The sequence below is a fragment of the Odocoileus virginianus genome, chromosome X (assembly GCF_023699985.2).
Source record: "Odocoileus virginianus isolate 20LAN1187 ecotype Illinois chromosome X, Ovbor_1.2, whole genome shotgun sequence".
NCBI lineage: Eukaryota > Metazoa > Chordata > Mammalia > Artiodactyla > Cervidae > Odocoileus > Odocoileus virginianus.
In genome coordinates, this window is record NC_069708.1 from 25,263,565 (window position 1) to 25,282,150 (window position 18,586).

Genomic DNA, 18,586 nt, shown 5'->3' on the forward strand with positions numbered 1-18,586 from the left:
GACAATAATAAAAAAAATATCCTCTATTCCAGAAATAGAAAAAGGGATTCAAAGAGTTATCTGTTCAATTCAGCAGGGAACATGAGTACAAATGCTTGATGTCTACTGAGAGGCCTGCCTCTGCCCCTTATATCAGACTGACCTGCCAGGAAAGCAGATGCAGATGTCATTTTACTCAGAAAACTCCACATGCACAGAGGCACCTCAGCCTCTGTGCATTATTATATTTGACCCTCTATTTCACAACATATTTATTCTGCTTATTTTTTTTCCATTTATTTTTATTAGTTGGAGGCTAATTACTTTACAATATTGTAGTGGTTTTTGCCATATGTTGACATGAAGAAGCCATGGATTTACATGTATTCCCTTATAATAGACAATGGAATAAAATTTAAAAGAACATGGGGTTTGGAGACCTACAAACCATAGTTTGAGCTCAACATTGCCACTATGTAACTTTGATTAGGCAAGGCAGTTAAACACATACAAGTCCCAGTCTCCTCACCTGTAAAATGAGGGTGGAGTTCAGTGCAGGAATATTTTTTAAATGCCCAATATGTGGTAAGTAAAATCACAGCTATATCAAAACTTTAATCCTGGGTTCTAGTCTAAGAATTCCCCAGTATTCTTGGGTAGGGAAAAAAATTTAAAAATGAATACCAGATTCAGTATCTACCATGAGCCATACATAGCACTAGATGCAATATAGATAGATAGATAGATAGATCCTTACAAATATATATTGATCCTTGCCCTTAACCTCAGGGCCAAACTGTTTGCAAATGCTTTGAGTCTATGAGAATAATACTTGCAAGTGGCTTGCAAATTTAAGCTGAAAAGTGAATCAGAATGGAATTAGACACAGAAAAATTTAACTTTAAGTATATTAATTCAGCACACCCAAAGACACTGAAGCTTCATAAAAAGGAAGCCACAGCCAACAGTTGCTTTCCCCTTCCTACTGAGCTCAAAGTTGTGGGGTGGAAATGAGTGACAATCTCATGATTATCACTAACACTGTTTACTAATACAGCCATCTTTGATTGGGACCATCCATTCTGAACAAAAAAAGCATATAGATTAACAAACATAAACTGAAAATGGGAAAGAGAACTAATAGCTACTTATTCCAAGACAAAAAAATGCCTTATTTTCTTAATCTGATCTATATGATTCTAGCTACTAATAGTTTTGCTCATATGATATTGTAATTCAACCAAGTTCCTTTCTAGCAATCTGATCTTTTGTTAAATTCTATTATAATACTTAATGCCTAATATATAGGAATAATGGATGGAAATAAAATATAGAAACACATTTACTCACTAAATTCTGGACCAACTTCCCAACTACATAACATGTCTTTTTCCAAAGTAATTCCAAATGCTCTTATTTTAAAATTTAAAAGTAAAAGTTAAAACTCCCTACCAATAAATTGTCCAGGTTGAAAAGACGAAAAGAGAGAATTAGATAGGAACAAATGCAACCGAGTCCAAAGATTGCAAGCTTACTGAAATCAGAAAGTTGATAATTAAACTATTTACATTTTATGTAAATATCTGAAAGGTAGGAAAAGTCCACATCATTTGCACCAAATGAGGGAAAAAAGAATCCCCAATACTACCACCACCCTCCATCCAATATATGTCCCCTTAAATATGTGTTTCAAGTAATTTGTTCTTGTATATTGAGATAAAAAAGAATGAGTTTTGTTACCCTGTTATTTTGCAGCATCACCAAATACTGACCTTTTGCATATATCATAGCTAATTAAACCCTAGGAGTAACTTCTGCCTACAGCAAGTAAGACAAAGATGACTGAACCTTGAATAGACAGAACCAGCTCTGGTCCAGGGATCCCTGGGAGGCGCAGCCAAAAGAGCCAAGACAATGGTGTCATGAACAGTTTTGCTCATTTTTATCAAAAAGAGATGACAGATGAAAATAAAATACCTACCCAGGCTCAGAAACTGGCACATGGGACACTGCCAGTTCACATCCTTACCTTTCATTTGTTTCTATATCGAAACAGAATCTCTTATCGATAGACTCTGTCTTCCTTCTCACACAGTACTTCAGCGTTAAGTCCAAGGGCCCCTGAAATAACAGAAGGAGTAATAGCTAGTTTGTAAAAAATACACAGAAGCTTCTTCTGCTTATTGCTGTGTCCTTAATGTCACTTGGAAGGCATCTGTTACAGCAGCAGGAACAATGTTTAGCCTCACTGAGGACCTTGTCCCCTCAAAGGGTAGTTGCAGCAAGGTGGCAGATGGTTTTTCTCTGTCCTAAAAATCAATGACTGAGTTCAGAAGAAACTGCTCAGGATAAACCAGTGTTCTTTTCCAAGTGTGGTATATTAAATAGGAAACTCATAAGGGGGATGTAGGAGAAATGGGGTGCACAAATGGTATTAAGTATACAAAATAAAATTCCATGAGACTTCTAGATAGGGAGATTGCACTGGGTAACTGGTTTTCTGCAATGTCCCTTCCATTACAGTAGCAGATAGAAGATAGGAGGAAAAACATTTTTGGTTCCCCACTTCCAGAACTTTAAATATGATGGGAATTACAAAAGCAGTCTCTCCAAAGATAAGGCAGGAGTAAGGAAAATAAGGATATTTCTGTGATAGTCAAGGTGGAATTTGGTATTTCATGTGTGCAGGACAATGTGTCCCACATTAGTCTTGTGGGCACTTAACAAGGCCATAGGAATCCATTGAGTTCACAGGTTGAGTGTGTGTTAAGTTGCTTCAGTCATGTTCAACTCTTTGCCATCCCATGGACTATAGCCTGCCATGCTCCTCTGTCCATGGGATTCTCCATGCAAGAATACTGGAGTGGGTTGCCATGTTCTCCAGGGTACCTTCCTGACCCAAGGATTGAACCTGTGTTCCCTGTGGCTTCTGCACTGCAGGCAGATTATTTACTACTGAACCACAAGGGAAGCCCGTGTTCACAGAATAAAATTCCTCAAATCCCACCTAGTTCACTTTACAACAGAGGCAATGTGGTATAGAAAAGAGAAGTAACATTTATTGATTACTAATACATGCCACGTATTACGCTAGGTATTTTTAAACCACTTTTCTTCATAATAGCCCTCAGAGGGAAGTGAAGCTCAGAGAGGTAAAATGGCTCACCCAAAGTCACCCAAGTCAGTATAATAGAAATATCAATAAACTAAGAAGTTTAAAAGCTGGGGTCTTATCTCAGTTATGACTTTTACTAAGTATGTGGCCCAAGGTAAATAATTTTTCCTCTCTGAATATAAACCTCATAATCTATTAAATGGGAATAATACGACCAACCTTGCTGTCTCAAATTCAGAAACACTGAATTTGTGTTTCTGCCCAAAGTGCCAGGTCTGTACCTAAGCACTATACTGTCCTAACCAGCCCATACAGGTGATCATCAAATAAATTCCCTTTCACTGTCACACTCAAGCCCTTTGCATGTCTATCCTTTTTCTTGCTCCTGCACTATAGAAACAAAGTTCTATATTCATCTTTTAATTTGTCTTCTAAAATTCCAACACTTGGGATATCAGGCATTCTCAGCCTTACAAGAAAACAGTAATTAACTGCATCATGTGCTCACATTCCCTTTTAAACTCTCAACTCTATTAGATTTGGTAAGATGACATCACAGCTCAGGGGACAACATCCTGCCCACCACTCCAGGTTCACTTTCAGCCACCCTCATCTAATTTATGATGTCCCATAAGTGTAAAAGTACTATTTCACACATGTATCATCCTCTTTCATGATTCCAACTTTGCATATATTGTTTCCTCCACTGAAAATGACTTTATCTATAGTCTTTGACTGACAAACTCTTACTTGTGCTACAACCTGCAGTTCAGCTTTCATTTCCTCAAAAATCTTTCCCCAGTATATATAATGTCTGTGTTTTCTGCATTGTATTAAAACCTCTCTTTTTCACGTCTGATTCCTCCACTTGACTAAGAACTCAAGGATGTTGGCAGTGTCTTATTTATCTTTATATCTCTAGCACCTAGTAAAAAGTTAGTGTTCAGTAAATATTTATAAACTATACTATCATCCTTGCCATTTTTTCTGATGATAAAAATGATAGTGAGCAACCATAACTGATTTACTCAAGATCACAATTTATTAGGCCTTGCAACTAGGATTTAAGACTAGTTCTTGAAACAAGAGTGTCCAAGATGGTGGAGTAGGAAGAACCTGAGCTTACCTCCTCCCATGGGCCCATCAAACTTACTGAGACAGACAGACCTCAGACCCTTTACTGCAGTGTTGCAATGCTTGCACTTGGCCACACCACTCTTCCAGCAACAAAATACAAAAAATATTGTATGGGGCTAAAAATAACTGCATGCATGCCCAGTTGGGACAAATTATGGACAAAAGATACAAAGAGACCAAAAAAACCTGCCACTTTTGAAGAGCCTGGAGCAAAAGCAGGGGGATGGGAGCAAAAGCAAAGTATTGTGCATGCCCCCTACACACACCACCACCTATGATGTGGTCAAAACACCTAAGCTACCCCTTTGCTCCGACCCATGGACACATTTCTATCCTCACCCCTATAAGGAACAATCTTGCCCTGCTTTAGGAGGTGATCAAGTAAGGGAACCTGTTACCTGTTCTTGCTGCCCCTACTGCATCAGGGGCCACAATAAAGCCTTCCCTGAACTTCTTGTCTGGCCTGTAGTCAATTTCTATTGATTGGGGAAGGTCAAGAACCCTGTTCGGTAATATTACAACTATTTTACAGAGCAACAATCAATGGTGAGAATGACCTGAAGTCTAGCACGAAAGATCTACAACTACAGATATGAGGAAAGAATCACAACTAGACAGGTAGGAGGGGCACATGCATGATATAGTCAAGGCCTACACCCCTAAACAGGTGACCCACAAATAAGAGGATAGTTACAATCGTAGAGTTTATCCCCAAGGAGCAAGGGGTTTGATCCCCATATTAGATTCCTAGTCAAGGGGTCCTGAACCAAGAAGACAAGGCCTCAGAACATCTGGCTTTGAAAGCCAGCAGGGCTTGCTTTAAGGAGAGCCAGAGGTGTACAGGAAAGAGGTATTCTATTCTTAAAGGTTGCACACAAAATCTCACATGCTCTGAGAACCAGGACAAAAGCAAGGTGGAAGATGCCTGGGTCATATTGACCTGCTGATAGTAGAGAGCCATACAGAGAGACAGGAGACAAGTGGAACTCACCCTGGGGACATAGAAGCTGGAGGCAACCATTTTGAGGTTGTAATTCTACCATGAGGAAAAAGATGCTAGAAAGCACCATTTTGGAGTACTCCCTGTAGCTTATTAATGTTGGACATGGCCCTATCCACCAGCCAGTTGGCACGAGCCCTAGGAGCCATACAGGGATATAGCTGTATCCACCAGCAGGCTAGAGGCAGCAATAGGTCCCCTTGGACTACCCAGAAACTCCAGGACCCAGCCCCACCCAACAGTAAGCTGGCATGAGTCCCAGGAACTCGTTTACTCTGCAGCAGACAGGTAACAGCCCTAGAACATATTGGGCCCCAACACTGCCCACTAATGTGCTGAAACCAGTTTTGAGATACATCATGTCCTACAACCAGCTTACCCAAGATGCAGACCCACCAAACAGGCTGATACAAGCCCCAGGCCCCAGCTTGATCCAGCAGCAGCCTGACAACCATTCTGGGACACTTCCTTTAGGCCTCCCAAGAAGCTAACCAGCGCCCAACCAAGCCCACCAGTGGGCCAGGACCAGGACACAGCCTAAACTATCAAGGGGCAATAACCAGTACCAGGGCTCCTTAGGCACCACCACCAACTGCAATAGAACTCAGACTGGCCCATCAGCAGGCAGCAGTTTCAGCAGTAGGTAAACAATCAGGTGGAGGGGTCAGTCCATGCTCACCAGTGTGCCCACAACAGTAGGCCCCAACAAAACAGGAGCATACTTTTATATACAAAACATTCTATTCAAAAGCTTGCTGCAGAATATACATTCTTTTCAAATATACATGAGCCATTTTCAAGGATAGATCACAAGCTAAGGCACAAAACAAGTGTCAGTAAATTGAAGGAGATAGAAATCACACTAAGTATCTTTTCTAATCATGACATTATAACTAGAAATCAACTATAAGAAAAAAAACTGCAAAAAACTTAAACATATAGAGGATAAACAGTTGAACAACCAAAAGGATCACTGAAGAAATCAAAGAGGAAATCAAAAATATCTAGAGACAAATGAAAATGAAAACACAACAATCCAAGTTTTATGGAATGCAGCAAAAGCAATTCAAAAATGGAATGCTACAGCAATATAAGCCTAACTCATAAAATGAGACAAATCCCAAACAAACTAATCTTACACATAAAGTAACAAGAGAGAATAAACAAAAGCTAGTCACTACAAAAAAAAAAAGAAATAATAAGCTAGAGCTGAAATAAATGAAATATGGACAAAAATTAACAAAAAACATAAAAGATTGATGAAACTAAGAGCTCATAAACACTTAAAAATCTTAGCATCACCAGCAAGGCTCATTAACAATTCCTGGGAAACAACAATAGCATCTGAGTAGTAAAATAAAGTCTAAACTTTTGTTTTTAAAAAAAAAAAAAAACATAAACAAAATTGATAAATATTTCCTCAGAGTCATCAAGAAAAAAAGAGGGCCCAAATCAATAAAATCAGAAATAAAAAAGGAGAAATTACAACAAACAACACAGAAGTATATCGGGTCATAAGAGATTACTATAACCACTCACATACCAAAAAAATGGACGACCTAGGAGAAATGCCTATGGGTAAATGTATAATCTTCCAAAATGGAATAAAAAAGAAACAGATATGCAAACAGACCAACTACCAGTAATGAAACTGAATCAGTAATTTTAAAAAAAAATAAACAACAAAAAATCCCAACATACAAAAGTTCATGACCAGATGGCTCCACAGGTGAATTACATCAATCATTTAAAGAAGACTAACACCTGTTCTTTTCCAACCATTTCAAAAAATTCAGTGGTAATATATTTCTAAACTCATTCAAAAAGGCCAAAACCAGATAAAGATACTACAAAAACAGAAAATTACATGCTAATAATACTGATGCACATACATGAAAATATCCTCGACAAAACTTTGGCAAATCCAATTTAACATTAAAAAGATTATACACCATGATCAACTGGGATTTATCCTAGGAATGCAAATATGGGTCAATATCTGCAAATCAATGTGATACAGCACAGTAATAAACTAAAGACTAAAAATTATTCCATCACCTCAATAGATGCAAAAAGAACTTTTGTCAAAATGTGACATCCATTATGATAAAATAAATTCTTAACAAAGTTATGATATGCAGGGAACGTACCTAAACATGCCTTTATTATTAAAAGCCAAATATGATGAGGCCAAAACTAACATCAGTCAATGGTGAAAAGCTAAAAGCATCTCCTTTAAGAGCAGGAAAAAGACAAGGATACCAATTCTTGCTACTATTAGTGAACACAGTATTGGAATTCTAGATGACAGCAATCAGAGAAGAAAAAAATAAATAAATAAACCAAATCCCAATTGGAAAAGAAGCAATAAAGTGTGAGTATTTGCAGATGACATTATATCACAAATACAAAATCCTAACAAAATCACCAAAAATCTATTAGAACTCATCAATGAATTTAGTAAAGTTGCATGATACAAAATTAATATACAGAAAAAATTAATATACAAAAAAGTTAGGAAACAATCAATACTGGAGAGGGTGTGAAGAAAAGGGAAACTTCTTGCACCATTGGTGGGAATGTAAATTGATACAGCCACTATGGTAAACAGAATAGAGTTTCCTTAATAAGGGTGGAATAAACCTACCATATGATCCAACAATCCCACTACTGGACTTACACCCAGAGAAAATTATGAAGGAAAAAGACACAGGTACCCCAATGTTAACTGCAGCACTATTTATAATACTTGGGACATGGAAGGAACTTAGATGCCCATCAACAAGTGAATGAATAAAGAAGCAGTGGTATATATACACAATGGAATATTATTCAGACATAGAAAGGAACAGATTTCACTCAGTTCTAATGAGGTGGATGAATCTAGAGCCTATTATAGAGAGTGAAATAAGTCAGAAGCGAAAAAATAACTACTGTATATTAATGAGTATATGTGGAAACTAGAAAGATGGTACTGATGAAACTATTTGCAGGGTACCAACAGAGACACAGACAAAGGAACAGACTTGAGGACACGGGGGGCGGGGAGGAGAGAATGGGACAAATGGAGACAGAAGCATGGAAACATATACACTACCATATGTTAAATAGACCAGTTAAGTTCAGTTAAATTGCTCAGTCCTGTCTGGCTCTGTGATCCCATGGACTCCAGCAGGCCAGGTTTCCCTGTCCATCACCAACTCTTGGAGTTTACTCAAACTCATCTCCATAGAGTCAGTAATGCCATCCAACCATACCATCCTCTGTTGTCCTCTTCTCCTCGTGCCTTCAATCTTTCCCAGAATCAGGGTCTTTTCCAATGAGTCAGTTCCTCACATCAGTGGCCAAAGGATTGGAGATTCAGCTTCAGCATCATTCTTTCCAATGAATATTCAAGTCTGATTTCTGTTAGGATGGACTGGTTTGATCTCCTTACTGACGAAGGGACTTTCAAGAGTCCTCTCCAATACCACAATTCCAAAGCATCAATTCTTTGGCACTTAGTTTTCTTTATACTTCAACTCTCACATACATGCATGACTACTGGAAAAACCATAGATTTGGCTAGATGTAACTTCGTTGGCAAAGTAATATCTCTGTATTTTAATATACTGTCTAGGTTAGTCATAGCTTTTCGTCCAAAGAGCAAGCACATTCTAATTTCATGGCTGCAGCCATGATCTGCAGTGAATTTGGAGCCTAAAAGAATAAAGTCTGTCACTGTTTCCACTGTTTCCCCATTTTTCTGCTATGAAGTGATGGGACCAGATGCCAAGATCTTAGTTTTCTGAATGTTGAGTTTTAAGTCAACTTTTTTATTCTCCTCTTTTACTTTCATCATAAGGATTTTTAGTTCTTTGCTTTCTGCCATAAGGGTGGTATCATCTGAGGTTATTGATATTTCTCCTGGCAATCTTGATTCCAGCATGTGCTTCATCCAGGACAGCACTTCACATGATGTACCCTGCATATAAGTTAAAAAAAGCAGGGAGACAATATACAGTCTTGACGCATTCCTTTCCTGATTTGGAACCAGTCTCTGGTGCCATGTCCAGTTCTAACTGTTGCTTCTTGACCTGCATACAGATTTCTCAGGAGGCAGCTCAGGTGGTTTGGTATTTCCATCTGTTTAAGTATTTTCATACTTTGTTGTGATCCACAAAGTCAAAGGCTTTGGCATACTCAATAAAGCAGAATTAGATGTTTCTCTGGAACCCTCGTGCTTTTTCAATTATCCAACGGATGTTGGCAATTTGATCTCTGGTTCCTCTGTCTTTTTCACATCCAGCTTGAATATCTGGAAGTTCATGGTTCACGTACTGTTGAACCCTGGCTTGGAGAATTTTGACTATTTATTTGCTAGCATGTGAGAAGAGTGAAACTGTGCAGTAGTTTGAGCATTCTTTGGCATTGTTTTTCTTTGGGATTGGAATGAAAACTGACGTTTTCCAGTCCTGTGGCCCCTGCTGAGTTTTCCAAATTTGCTGGCATATTTAATGTAGCACTTTCACAGCATCATCTTTTAGCATTTGTCACAACTCAATTTGAATTCCATCACCTCTACTAGCTTTGTTCATAATGATGCTTCCTAAGGCCCACTTGACTTCACATTCAAGGATGTCTGGCTCTAGGTGAGCGATCACACCACTGTGGTTATCTGGGTGATGATGATATTTTTTGTATAGTCCTTCTGTGTACTCTTGCCACCTCTTCTTAACATCTCTGCTTCTGTTCAGTTCAGTAGAGTTCAGTCACTCAGTCGTGTCTGACTCTGCGACCCCATGAATCGCAGCACGCCAGGCCTCCCTGTCCATCACCAACTCCCGGAGTTCACTCAAACTCATGTACATCGAGTCTGTGATGCTATCCAGCCATCTAATCCTCTGTCATCCCCTTTTATTCCTGTCCGCAATCCCTCCCAGCATCAGGGGTTTTTCCAATGAGTCAACTCTTCACATGAGGTGGCCAAAGTATTGGAGTTTCAGCTTCAGCATCAGTCCTTCCAATGAACACCCAGGACTGATCTCCTTTAGGATGGACTGGTTGGATCTCCTTTCAGTCCAAGGGACTCTCAACGGTCTTCTCCAACACCACAGTTCAAAAGCATCAATACTTCAGCACTCAGCTTCCTTCACAGTCCAACTCTCACATCCATACATGACCACTGGAAAAACCATAGCCTTGACTAGACGGACCTTTGTTGACAAAGTAATATCTCTGCTTTTTATATGATGTCTAGGTTGGTCATAACTTTCCTTCCAAGGAGTAAGCGTCTTTTAATTTCATGGCTGCAATCACCATCTGCAGTGATTTTGGAGCCCCAGAAAATAAAGTCTGACACTGTTTCCACTGTGTCCCCATCTATTTCCCATGAAGTGATGGGACCAGATGCCATGATCTTAGTTTTCTGCTTCTGTTAGGTCCATACTATTTCTGTCCTATATTGTGCACATCTTTGCATGAAATATTCCCTTGGTATCTCTAATTTTCTTGAAGAGATTTCTAGTCCTTCCCATTCTATTGTTTTTCTCTATTTCTTTGCATGATCACTGAGGAAGGCTTTCTTTGGGACTCTGCATTCAAATGGGTATATCTTTCTTTTTCTCCTTTGCCTTTCACTTCTCTTCTTTTCTCAGCTATTTTAAGGCCTCCTCAGACAACCATTTAGACTTTTTGCATTTCTTTTTCTTGGGGATGGTCTTAATCACTGCCTCCTGTACAATGTCATGAACCTCTGTCCATAGTTCTTCAGGAACTCTGTCTATCAGATCTAATTGCTCGAATCTATTTGTCACTTCCATTGTATAATCATAAGGGATTTGATTTAGGTCATACCTTAATGGTCTAGTGGTTTTCTCTACTTTCTTCAATTTAAGTCTGAATTTGGCAATAAGGAATCCATGATCTAAGCCACAGTTAGCTCCCAGTCTTGTTTTTTCTGACTGCATAGAGCTTCTCCATCTTTGGCTACAAAGAATATAACCAGTCTGTCTTTGGTATTGACCATCTAGTGATGTCCAGGTGTAGAATCTTCTCTTCTGTTGTTGGAAGAGGGTGTTTGTTATGACCAGTGTGTTCTTTTCACAAAACTGTGTTAGCCTTTGCCCTGCTTCATTTTGTACTCCAAGACCAAATATTTCTGTTATTCCAGGTATCCCTTGACTTTCTATTTTTGCATTCCAGTCCGCTATAAGGAAAAGGACATCTTTTCTGGGTGTTAGTTCTATAAGGTCTTGTAAAATAGATTGTCAGTGGGAATTTGCTCTATGATTCTAGGACCTCAAATGGGTGCTCTGTGATAACCTGGAGGGTTGGAATGGGTGGGAGCTTGGAGGGAGTTCAAGACGGAGGGAACATAGGTATACCTATGGGTGATTCATGTTGATGTATGGCAGAAACCAACATAAAATTGTGAAGCAATTATCCTCCAATTAAAAGTACAGCCACTATGGAGAACAGTGTGGAGATTCCTTAAAAAACTGGAAATAGAACTGCCATATGACCCAGCAATCCCACTCCTGGGCATACACACTGAAGAAACAAGATCTGAAAGAGACACGTGCACCCCAATGTTCATCGCAGCACTGTTTATAATTGCCAGGACATGGAAGCAACCTAGATGCCCATCAGCAGACGAATGGATGAGGAAGCTATGGTACATATACACTATGGAATATTACTCAGCCATTAAAAAGAATTCATTTGAATCAGTTCTAATGAGATGTATGAAACTGGAGCCCATTATACAGAGTGAAGTAAGCCAGAAAGATAAAGACCAATACAGTATACTAATGCATATATATGGAATTTAAAGAATGGTAATGATAACCCTATATGCAAAACAGAAAAAGAGACACAGATGTACAGAACAGACTTTTGGACTCTGTGGGAGAAGGCGAGAGTGGGATGTTCTCAGAGAATAGCATTGAAACAAGTATATTATCAAGGGTGAAACAGATCACGAGCCCAGGTTGGATGCATGACACAAGTGCTCAGGGCTGATGCACTGGGAAGAACCAGAGGGATGGGATGGAGAGGGAGGCGGGAGGAGGGGATCGGGATGGGGAACACATGTAAATTCATGGCTGATTCATGTCAATGTATGGCAAAAACCACTACAATATTGTAAAGTAATTAGCCTCCATCAAATAAAAATAAATGAAAAAAAACAATAAAAATAAATAAATAAATAAATAAATAATTTAAAATGAAATCTGTGGCATTTATGCACACTGAAAACAAACTGTCAGAAAGAGAAACTAATAAAACAATTTACAATCACATAAAAAAGAATAAAAATCCTAGAGATAATCTAAGGAGGTAAAATACCTGTACTTAGAGAAGTATAAGGCACTAATGAAAGGAAATGAAGATGATACAAACAAATGGAAAGATACTCCATATTCGTGGCTTAGAAGAATTAATATTATTAAAATGACCATACTATCCAAGGTAATTTACAGATTGCATGTAATCACTATCAAAATAGCAATGCCATTTTTCACATAACTACAACAAGTCATTCTAAAATTTGTATGCACATGCAAAGACCTTGAATAGCAAGAACAATTTTGAGAAGGAAGAACAAAGCTGAAGTTAACATACTCCCTGATTTCAAACTACACTATAAAGATAAATGGCAAAAAAAAAAGATAAATGGCAACCCACTACAGTATTTCTGTCTGGAAAATCCCATGGATAGAGGAGCCTGGTGGGCTACAGTACATGGGGATGCAAAGGGCCGAACACAACTGAGCAACTAAGAATGCATGCAGAATAATCAAAACGATATTTTTTCTGGCACAAAAACAGACACATAAATCAATGCAACAGAACACAGAGAACAAAAATGAACCCACACTTATACAGTCCAATTATACTGTGACAAAGAATGCAAGAATATACAATGGGAAATAAATATTCTCTTTAGTAAATGGTGTTGGAAACCTGGACAGCTACATGCAAAATAATTAAACTGGACTATTTTTCACACTGTAAACAGAATTAAATGAATTAAAGACTCAGATGGAGAATTTGAAAGCATAAAATTCCTAGAGGAAAACATAGGCAGTTCTCTTTGACATTAGGCTTAGCAATATTTTTGTTTTATTAATTAATTTATTTATTTTAATTGGAGGCTAATTATTTACCATATTGTAGTGGTTTTTGCTGTACATTGACATGAATAAGCCATGGGTGTACATGTGTTCCGCATCCTGAACCCCCCTCCCACTTCCCTCCCCATCCCATCCCTCAGGGTCAACCCAGTTGTCTTTTTTTTTTTATCTTCTTAGGAAAAAGTAACAACAGCAAAAATAATCAAATGGGATTTCTTCAACCTAAAAAGCTTTTGCAAGGCAAAGGAAGGCAACGAAATGAAAAAGCCACCTTCTAAATGGGAGACAATATTTGTAAATGATATACCTGATAAAGGGTAAATATGAAAAATATACAGGAAACTCATAAAATCAAAATCAAGAAAATATTAAAGAATGCACAAGGGAACTATTAAAACAAACAAACAAACAAATGGCCAACAGGAACACTAAAAGATGTTCAGTATCACTAAGCATTGGGTGAATGAGCTTTCACCAGAGTGAGCTTTCACCTCACATTTGTCTGAATGACTATCCTTAAAAGGAACACAAATCACTCAATTAAAAGGGCAGAGGGAAAGAACAAGTAAAAGAAGGGCTTGCTCTAATCTGCTAAGAAGCTATGCTGTTGTTGTTCAGTCACTCACGTATCCAACTCTTGGCAACCACATGGACTGCAGCACACTAGGCTTCCCTGTCCTTCATTATCTCCTGGATTTAACTCAAACTCACATCCACTGAGTTGATGATGCCATCGAAATATCTCATCCACTGTCACCCCATTCTCCTTCTGCCCTCAATATTTCCTAGCATCAAGGTCTTTTCAATTGAGCTGACTCTTCCCATCAGGTGGCCAAAGTACTGGAGCTTCAGCTTAACATCACTCCTTCGAATGAATATTCAGAGTTCATTCTCTAAGGATTGACCACTTTGATCTCTTTGAATTCCAAGAGACTCTCAAGAGTCTTCACCAGCAACAGTTTGAAATCATAAAACTCAGTTTTCAGCCTTCTTCATGGTTCAACTCTCACATCTGTACACGACCATTGGAAAAACAATAGCTTTGACTATAGGGACCTTTGCAAGCAAATAAATGTCTCAGCTTTTCAATATGCTCTCTCAGTTCAGTTGAGTTCAGTAGCTCAGTCGTGTCTGACTCTTTTTGACCCCATGGACTGCAGCATACCAGGCTTCCCTGTCCACTACCAACTCCCGGAGCTTACTCAAACTCATGTCCATGGAGTCGGTGATACCATCCATCATCTCATCCCCTGTCTACCTCTTCTCTTTCCACCTTCAGTATTTCCCAGCATTAGGGTCTTTTACAATGAGTCAGTTCTTCACATAAGATGGCCAAAATATTGGAATTTCAGCTTCAGCATTAGTTATTCCAGTGAATATACAGGACTGATTTCCTTTAGGATGCACTTGTTGGATCTCCTTGCAGCCCAAGGGACTCTCAAGAGTCTTCTCCAGCACCACAGTTCAAAAGCATCAATTCTCCAGTGCTCAGCTTTCTTTATAGTCTAACTCTCATATCTACACATGACTACTGGAAAAACCATAACTTTGACTAGATGGACTTTTGGTGGCAGAGTAATGTCTCTGTTTTTTAATATGTCATCTAGGTTAATCATAGCTTTTCTATCAAGAAGCAAGGGTCTTTTAATTTCATGGCTGCAGTCACCATCTGCAGTAATTTTGGAGCCCCCAAAAATAAAGTTTGTCACTGTTTCCAGTGTTTCCCATCTATTTGCCATGAACTGATGGAACTGGATGCCACGATCTTAGTTTTTGTAATGTTGAGTTTTAAGCAAACTTTTCCACTCTCCTCTTTCACTTTCCTCAAGATGCTCTTTAGTTCTCTGCTTTCAGCCATAATGGTGGTGTCCTCTGAATATCTGAGGTTCTTGATATTTCTCCTGGCAAACTTCATTCCGCCTTGTGCTTCATCCAGCCCAGCATTTCGCATGGTGTACTCTGCATATAAATTAAATAAGCAGGGTGATATTATACAGCCTTGACATACTCCTTTCCCGACTTGGAAACAGTCTGTTCTTCCATGTACCATTCTAATTGTTACTTCTTGACCTGCATACAAATTTCTCAAGAGTCAGGTCAGTTGGTCTGGTGTTCCCATCTCTTGAAGAATTTTCCACTGTTTGTTGCAATCCACACAGTCAAAGGGTTAGGCAGAGTCAATAAAGCAGATGTTTTTCTGAAACTCTCTTGCTTTTTTGATGGTCCAATGGCTGTTGGCAATTTAATCTCTGGTTCCTCTACCTTTACTAAGTTCATCTTAAACATATGAAAGTTCATGCTTCATGCATTGCTGAAGCCTGGCTTGGAGAATTTTAAGCATTACTTTGCTAGCATCTGAGATGAGTGTAATCATGTAGTAGTTTGAACACTGTTTGTCATTGCCTTTCTTTGGTATTGGAATGAAAACTGACCTTTTCCAGTCCTGTGGCCACTGCTGAGTTTTCCAAATTTGCTGGCATATTGAGTGCAGCACTTTCACAGCATTGTCTTTTAGTATTTGAACTAAATGTAGGACACTGAAAGATGTGCTCTCTAGGTCAGTACATGCCCAATATATTACTGGAGATCTGTAGAGAAATAATTTCAGAAAGAATGAAGTGACAGAGCCAAAACAAAAACATTACCCAGATGTGGATGTGACTGGAGATGGAAGTAAAATCCGAGGCTGTAAAGAGCAATATTGAATAGGAACCTGGAATGTTAGATACATGAATTAAGTCAAATTGGAAGAGGTCAAACAGGAGATGGCAAGAGTGAACACTGACATTTTAGGAATCAGTGAACTAAAATGGACTGGAATGGGTAAATTTAACTCAGATGACCATTATATCTACTACTGTGGGCAAGAACCCCTTAGAAGAGATGGAATAGCCATCATAGTCAACAGAAGAGTCCAAAACGCAGTAGTTGGATGCAATCTAAAAAATGACAGAATGAACTCTATTCGTTTCTAAGGCAAACCATTCAATATCACAGTAATCCGAGTCTATACCCTGACCAATAATGCTGAAGAAGCTGAAGTTGAACAGTTCCATGAAGACCTACAAGACCTTCTAGGACTAATACCCAAAAAAGATGTTCTTTTCATTATAGAGGATTGGAATGCAAAAGTAGGAAGTCAAGAGATACCTGGAGAACAGGCAAAATTGGCCTTGGATTACAAAACGAAGCAATGAAAAGGCCAATAGAGTTTTGTCAAGAGAACACACTGGTCATAGTAAATACCCTCTTCCAACAACAGAAGAGAAGACTCTACACATGGACATCACCAGATGGTCAATTCCAAAATCAGATAGATTATGTTCTTTGTAGCCAAAGATGGAGAAGAGCTATACAGTCAGCAAAAACAAGACCGGGAGCTAACTGTGGCTCAGATCATGGATTCCTTATTGCCAAATTCAGACTTAAATTGAAGAAAGTTGGAAAAACTACTAGACCATTCAGGAATGACCTAAATCAAATCCCTTACGATTATACAGTGGAAGTGACAAATAGAGTCAAGGGATTAGATCTGTAAGACAGAGTGCCTGAAGAACTATGGATGGAGGTTTGTGACACTGTACAGGAGGCAATGACCAAGACCATCCCTAAGAAAAAGAAATGCAAAAAAAAAGAAAAGAAAAAGAAATGCAAAAAGGCTAAATGGTTGTCTGAGGAGGCCTTACAAATAGCTGAGACAAGAAGTGAAAGGCAAAGGAGAAAAGGAGAGATATACCCATTTGAATGCAGAGTTCCAAAGAATAGCCAGGAGAGATTAAAAAAAAAAAAAGCCTTCCTCAGTGATCAATGCAAAGAAATAGAGGAAAACAAAAGAATGGGAAAGACTACAGATCTCTTCAAGAAAATTAGAGATACCAAGGGAACACTTCATGCAAAGTTGTGCACAATAAAGGACAGAAATAGTATGGACCTAAAAGAAGCAGAAGATATTAAGAAGAGTTGGCAAGAATGCACAGAAGAACTATGCGAAAAAGATCTTCATGACCCAGATAACCACAGTGGTGTGATCACTCACCTAGAGCCAGACATCCTGGAATGAGAAGTCAAATGGGCTTTAGGAAGCATCACTATGAACAAAGCTAGTTGAGGTGATGGAATTCCACTTGAGCTATTTCAAATCCTAAAGGATGATGCTGTGAAAGTTCTGCACTCAATATACCAGCAAATATGTTGTCTAGTTTTTCTTCCAAGGAGCAAGTGCATTTAAATTTCTTGTCTGCAGTCACAAACCACAGTGATTTTTGAGCCAAAGGTAATAAAGTATGTCATTGTTTCTATTGTTTATCCATCTATTTGCCATGAAGTGATAGGACCAGATTCCATGATATTTGTTTTTTGAATGTTGAGTTTTAACCTAGCTTTTTCACTCTACTCTTTCACCTTCATCAAGAGACTCTTTAGTTCCTCTTCACTTTCTGCCATTAAGGTGGTGTCATCTGCCTATCTGAGGTCATTGATATTTCTCCTGTATATGTTGATTCCAGCTTGTGCTTCATCCAGCCCAGCATTTCACATGATGCACTCTGCATAGAAGTTAAATAAACATGGTGACAATATAACCTTGACATACTCCTTTCCCAATTTTAAACCAGTCTGTTGTTCCATGCCCAGTTCTAACTGTTGCTGCTTTACCTGCATACAGTTTTCTCAGGAGGCAGGTAAGGTGTTCTGGTATTCCCATCTCTATAATAATTTTCCAGTTTGCTGTGATTCACACAAAGGCTTTAGTGTATTCAATGAAGCAGAAGTAGTTGTTTTTCTGGAATCTCTTTGCTTTTCTATGCTTTTCTGGAATCCCTTTGCTTTTTCTACGATCGAATGGTTGGCAATTTGATTTTGGTTCCTCTGACCTTTCTACATCCAGCTTGTACAACTGGAAGTCCTCAATTCATGTATTGTTGGAGCCTGGCTTGAAGGATTTTGAGCATTACCTTGCTAGCACATGAAATGGGCACAACTGTGAGGTAGTTTGAACATTCTTTGGTATTGCCCTTCTTTGGAACTGGAATGAAAACTGACCTTTCCAATCCTGTGGCCACTACTGAGTTTTCCAAATGTGCTGGCATATTGAGTGCAGCTCTTTAACAGCATCATCTTTTAGGACTTGAATAGCTCAGCTGGATTTCCATCACCTCCACTAGCTTTGTTGGTAGTAATGCTTCTGAAAGTGTACTTGACTTCACACTCCAGGTAGGCTGGCTCTAGGTGAATGACCAC

The 18,586-nt window shown here is 38.8% G+C and overlaps 1 protein-coding gene across 7 annotated transcripts in view; it reads right to left on the minus strand.

The window, feature by feature from the left end:
* Nucleotides 1–18,586, minus strand: part of OPHN1 (oligophrenin 1) — a 623,734-nt gene that overhangs the window by 291,023 nt on the left and 314,125 nt on the right. For all 7 annotated transcript variants that reach the window (XM_070461909.1, XM_070461913.1, XM_070461912.1 and 4 more), the window contains one exon: nucleotides 2,009–2,100. In XM_070461909.1, the coding sequence (XP_070318010.1) occupies nucleotides 2,009–2,100 (92 nt within the window). The remainder of the gene's footprint in view (nucleotides 1–2,008; nucleotides 2,101–18,586) is intronic.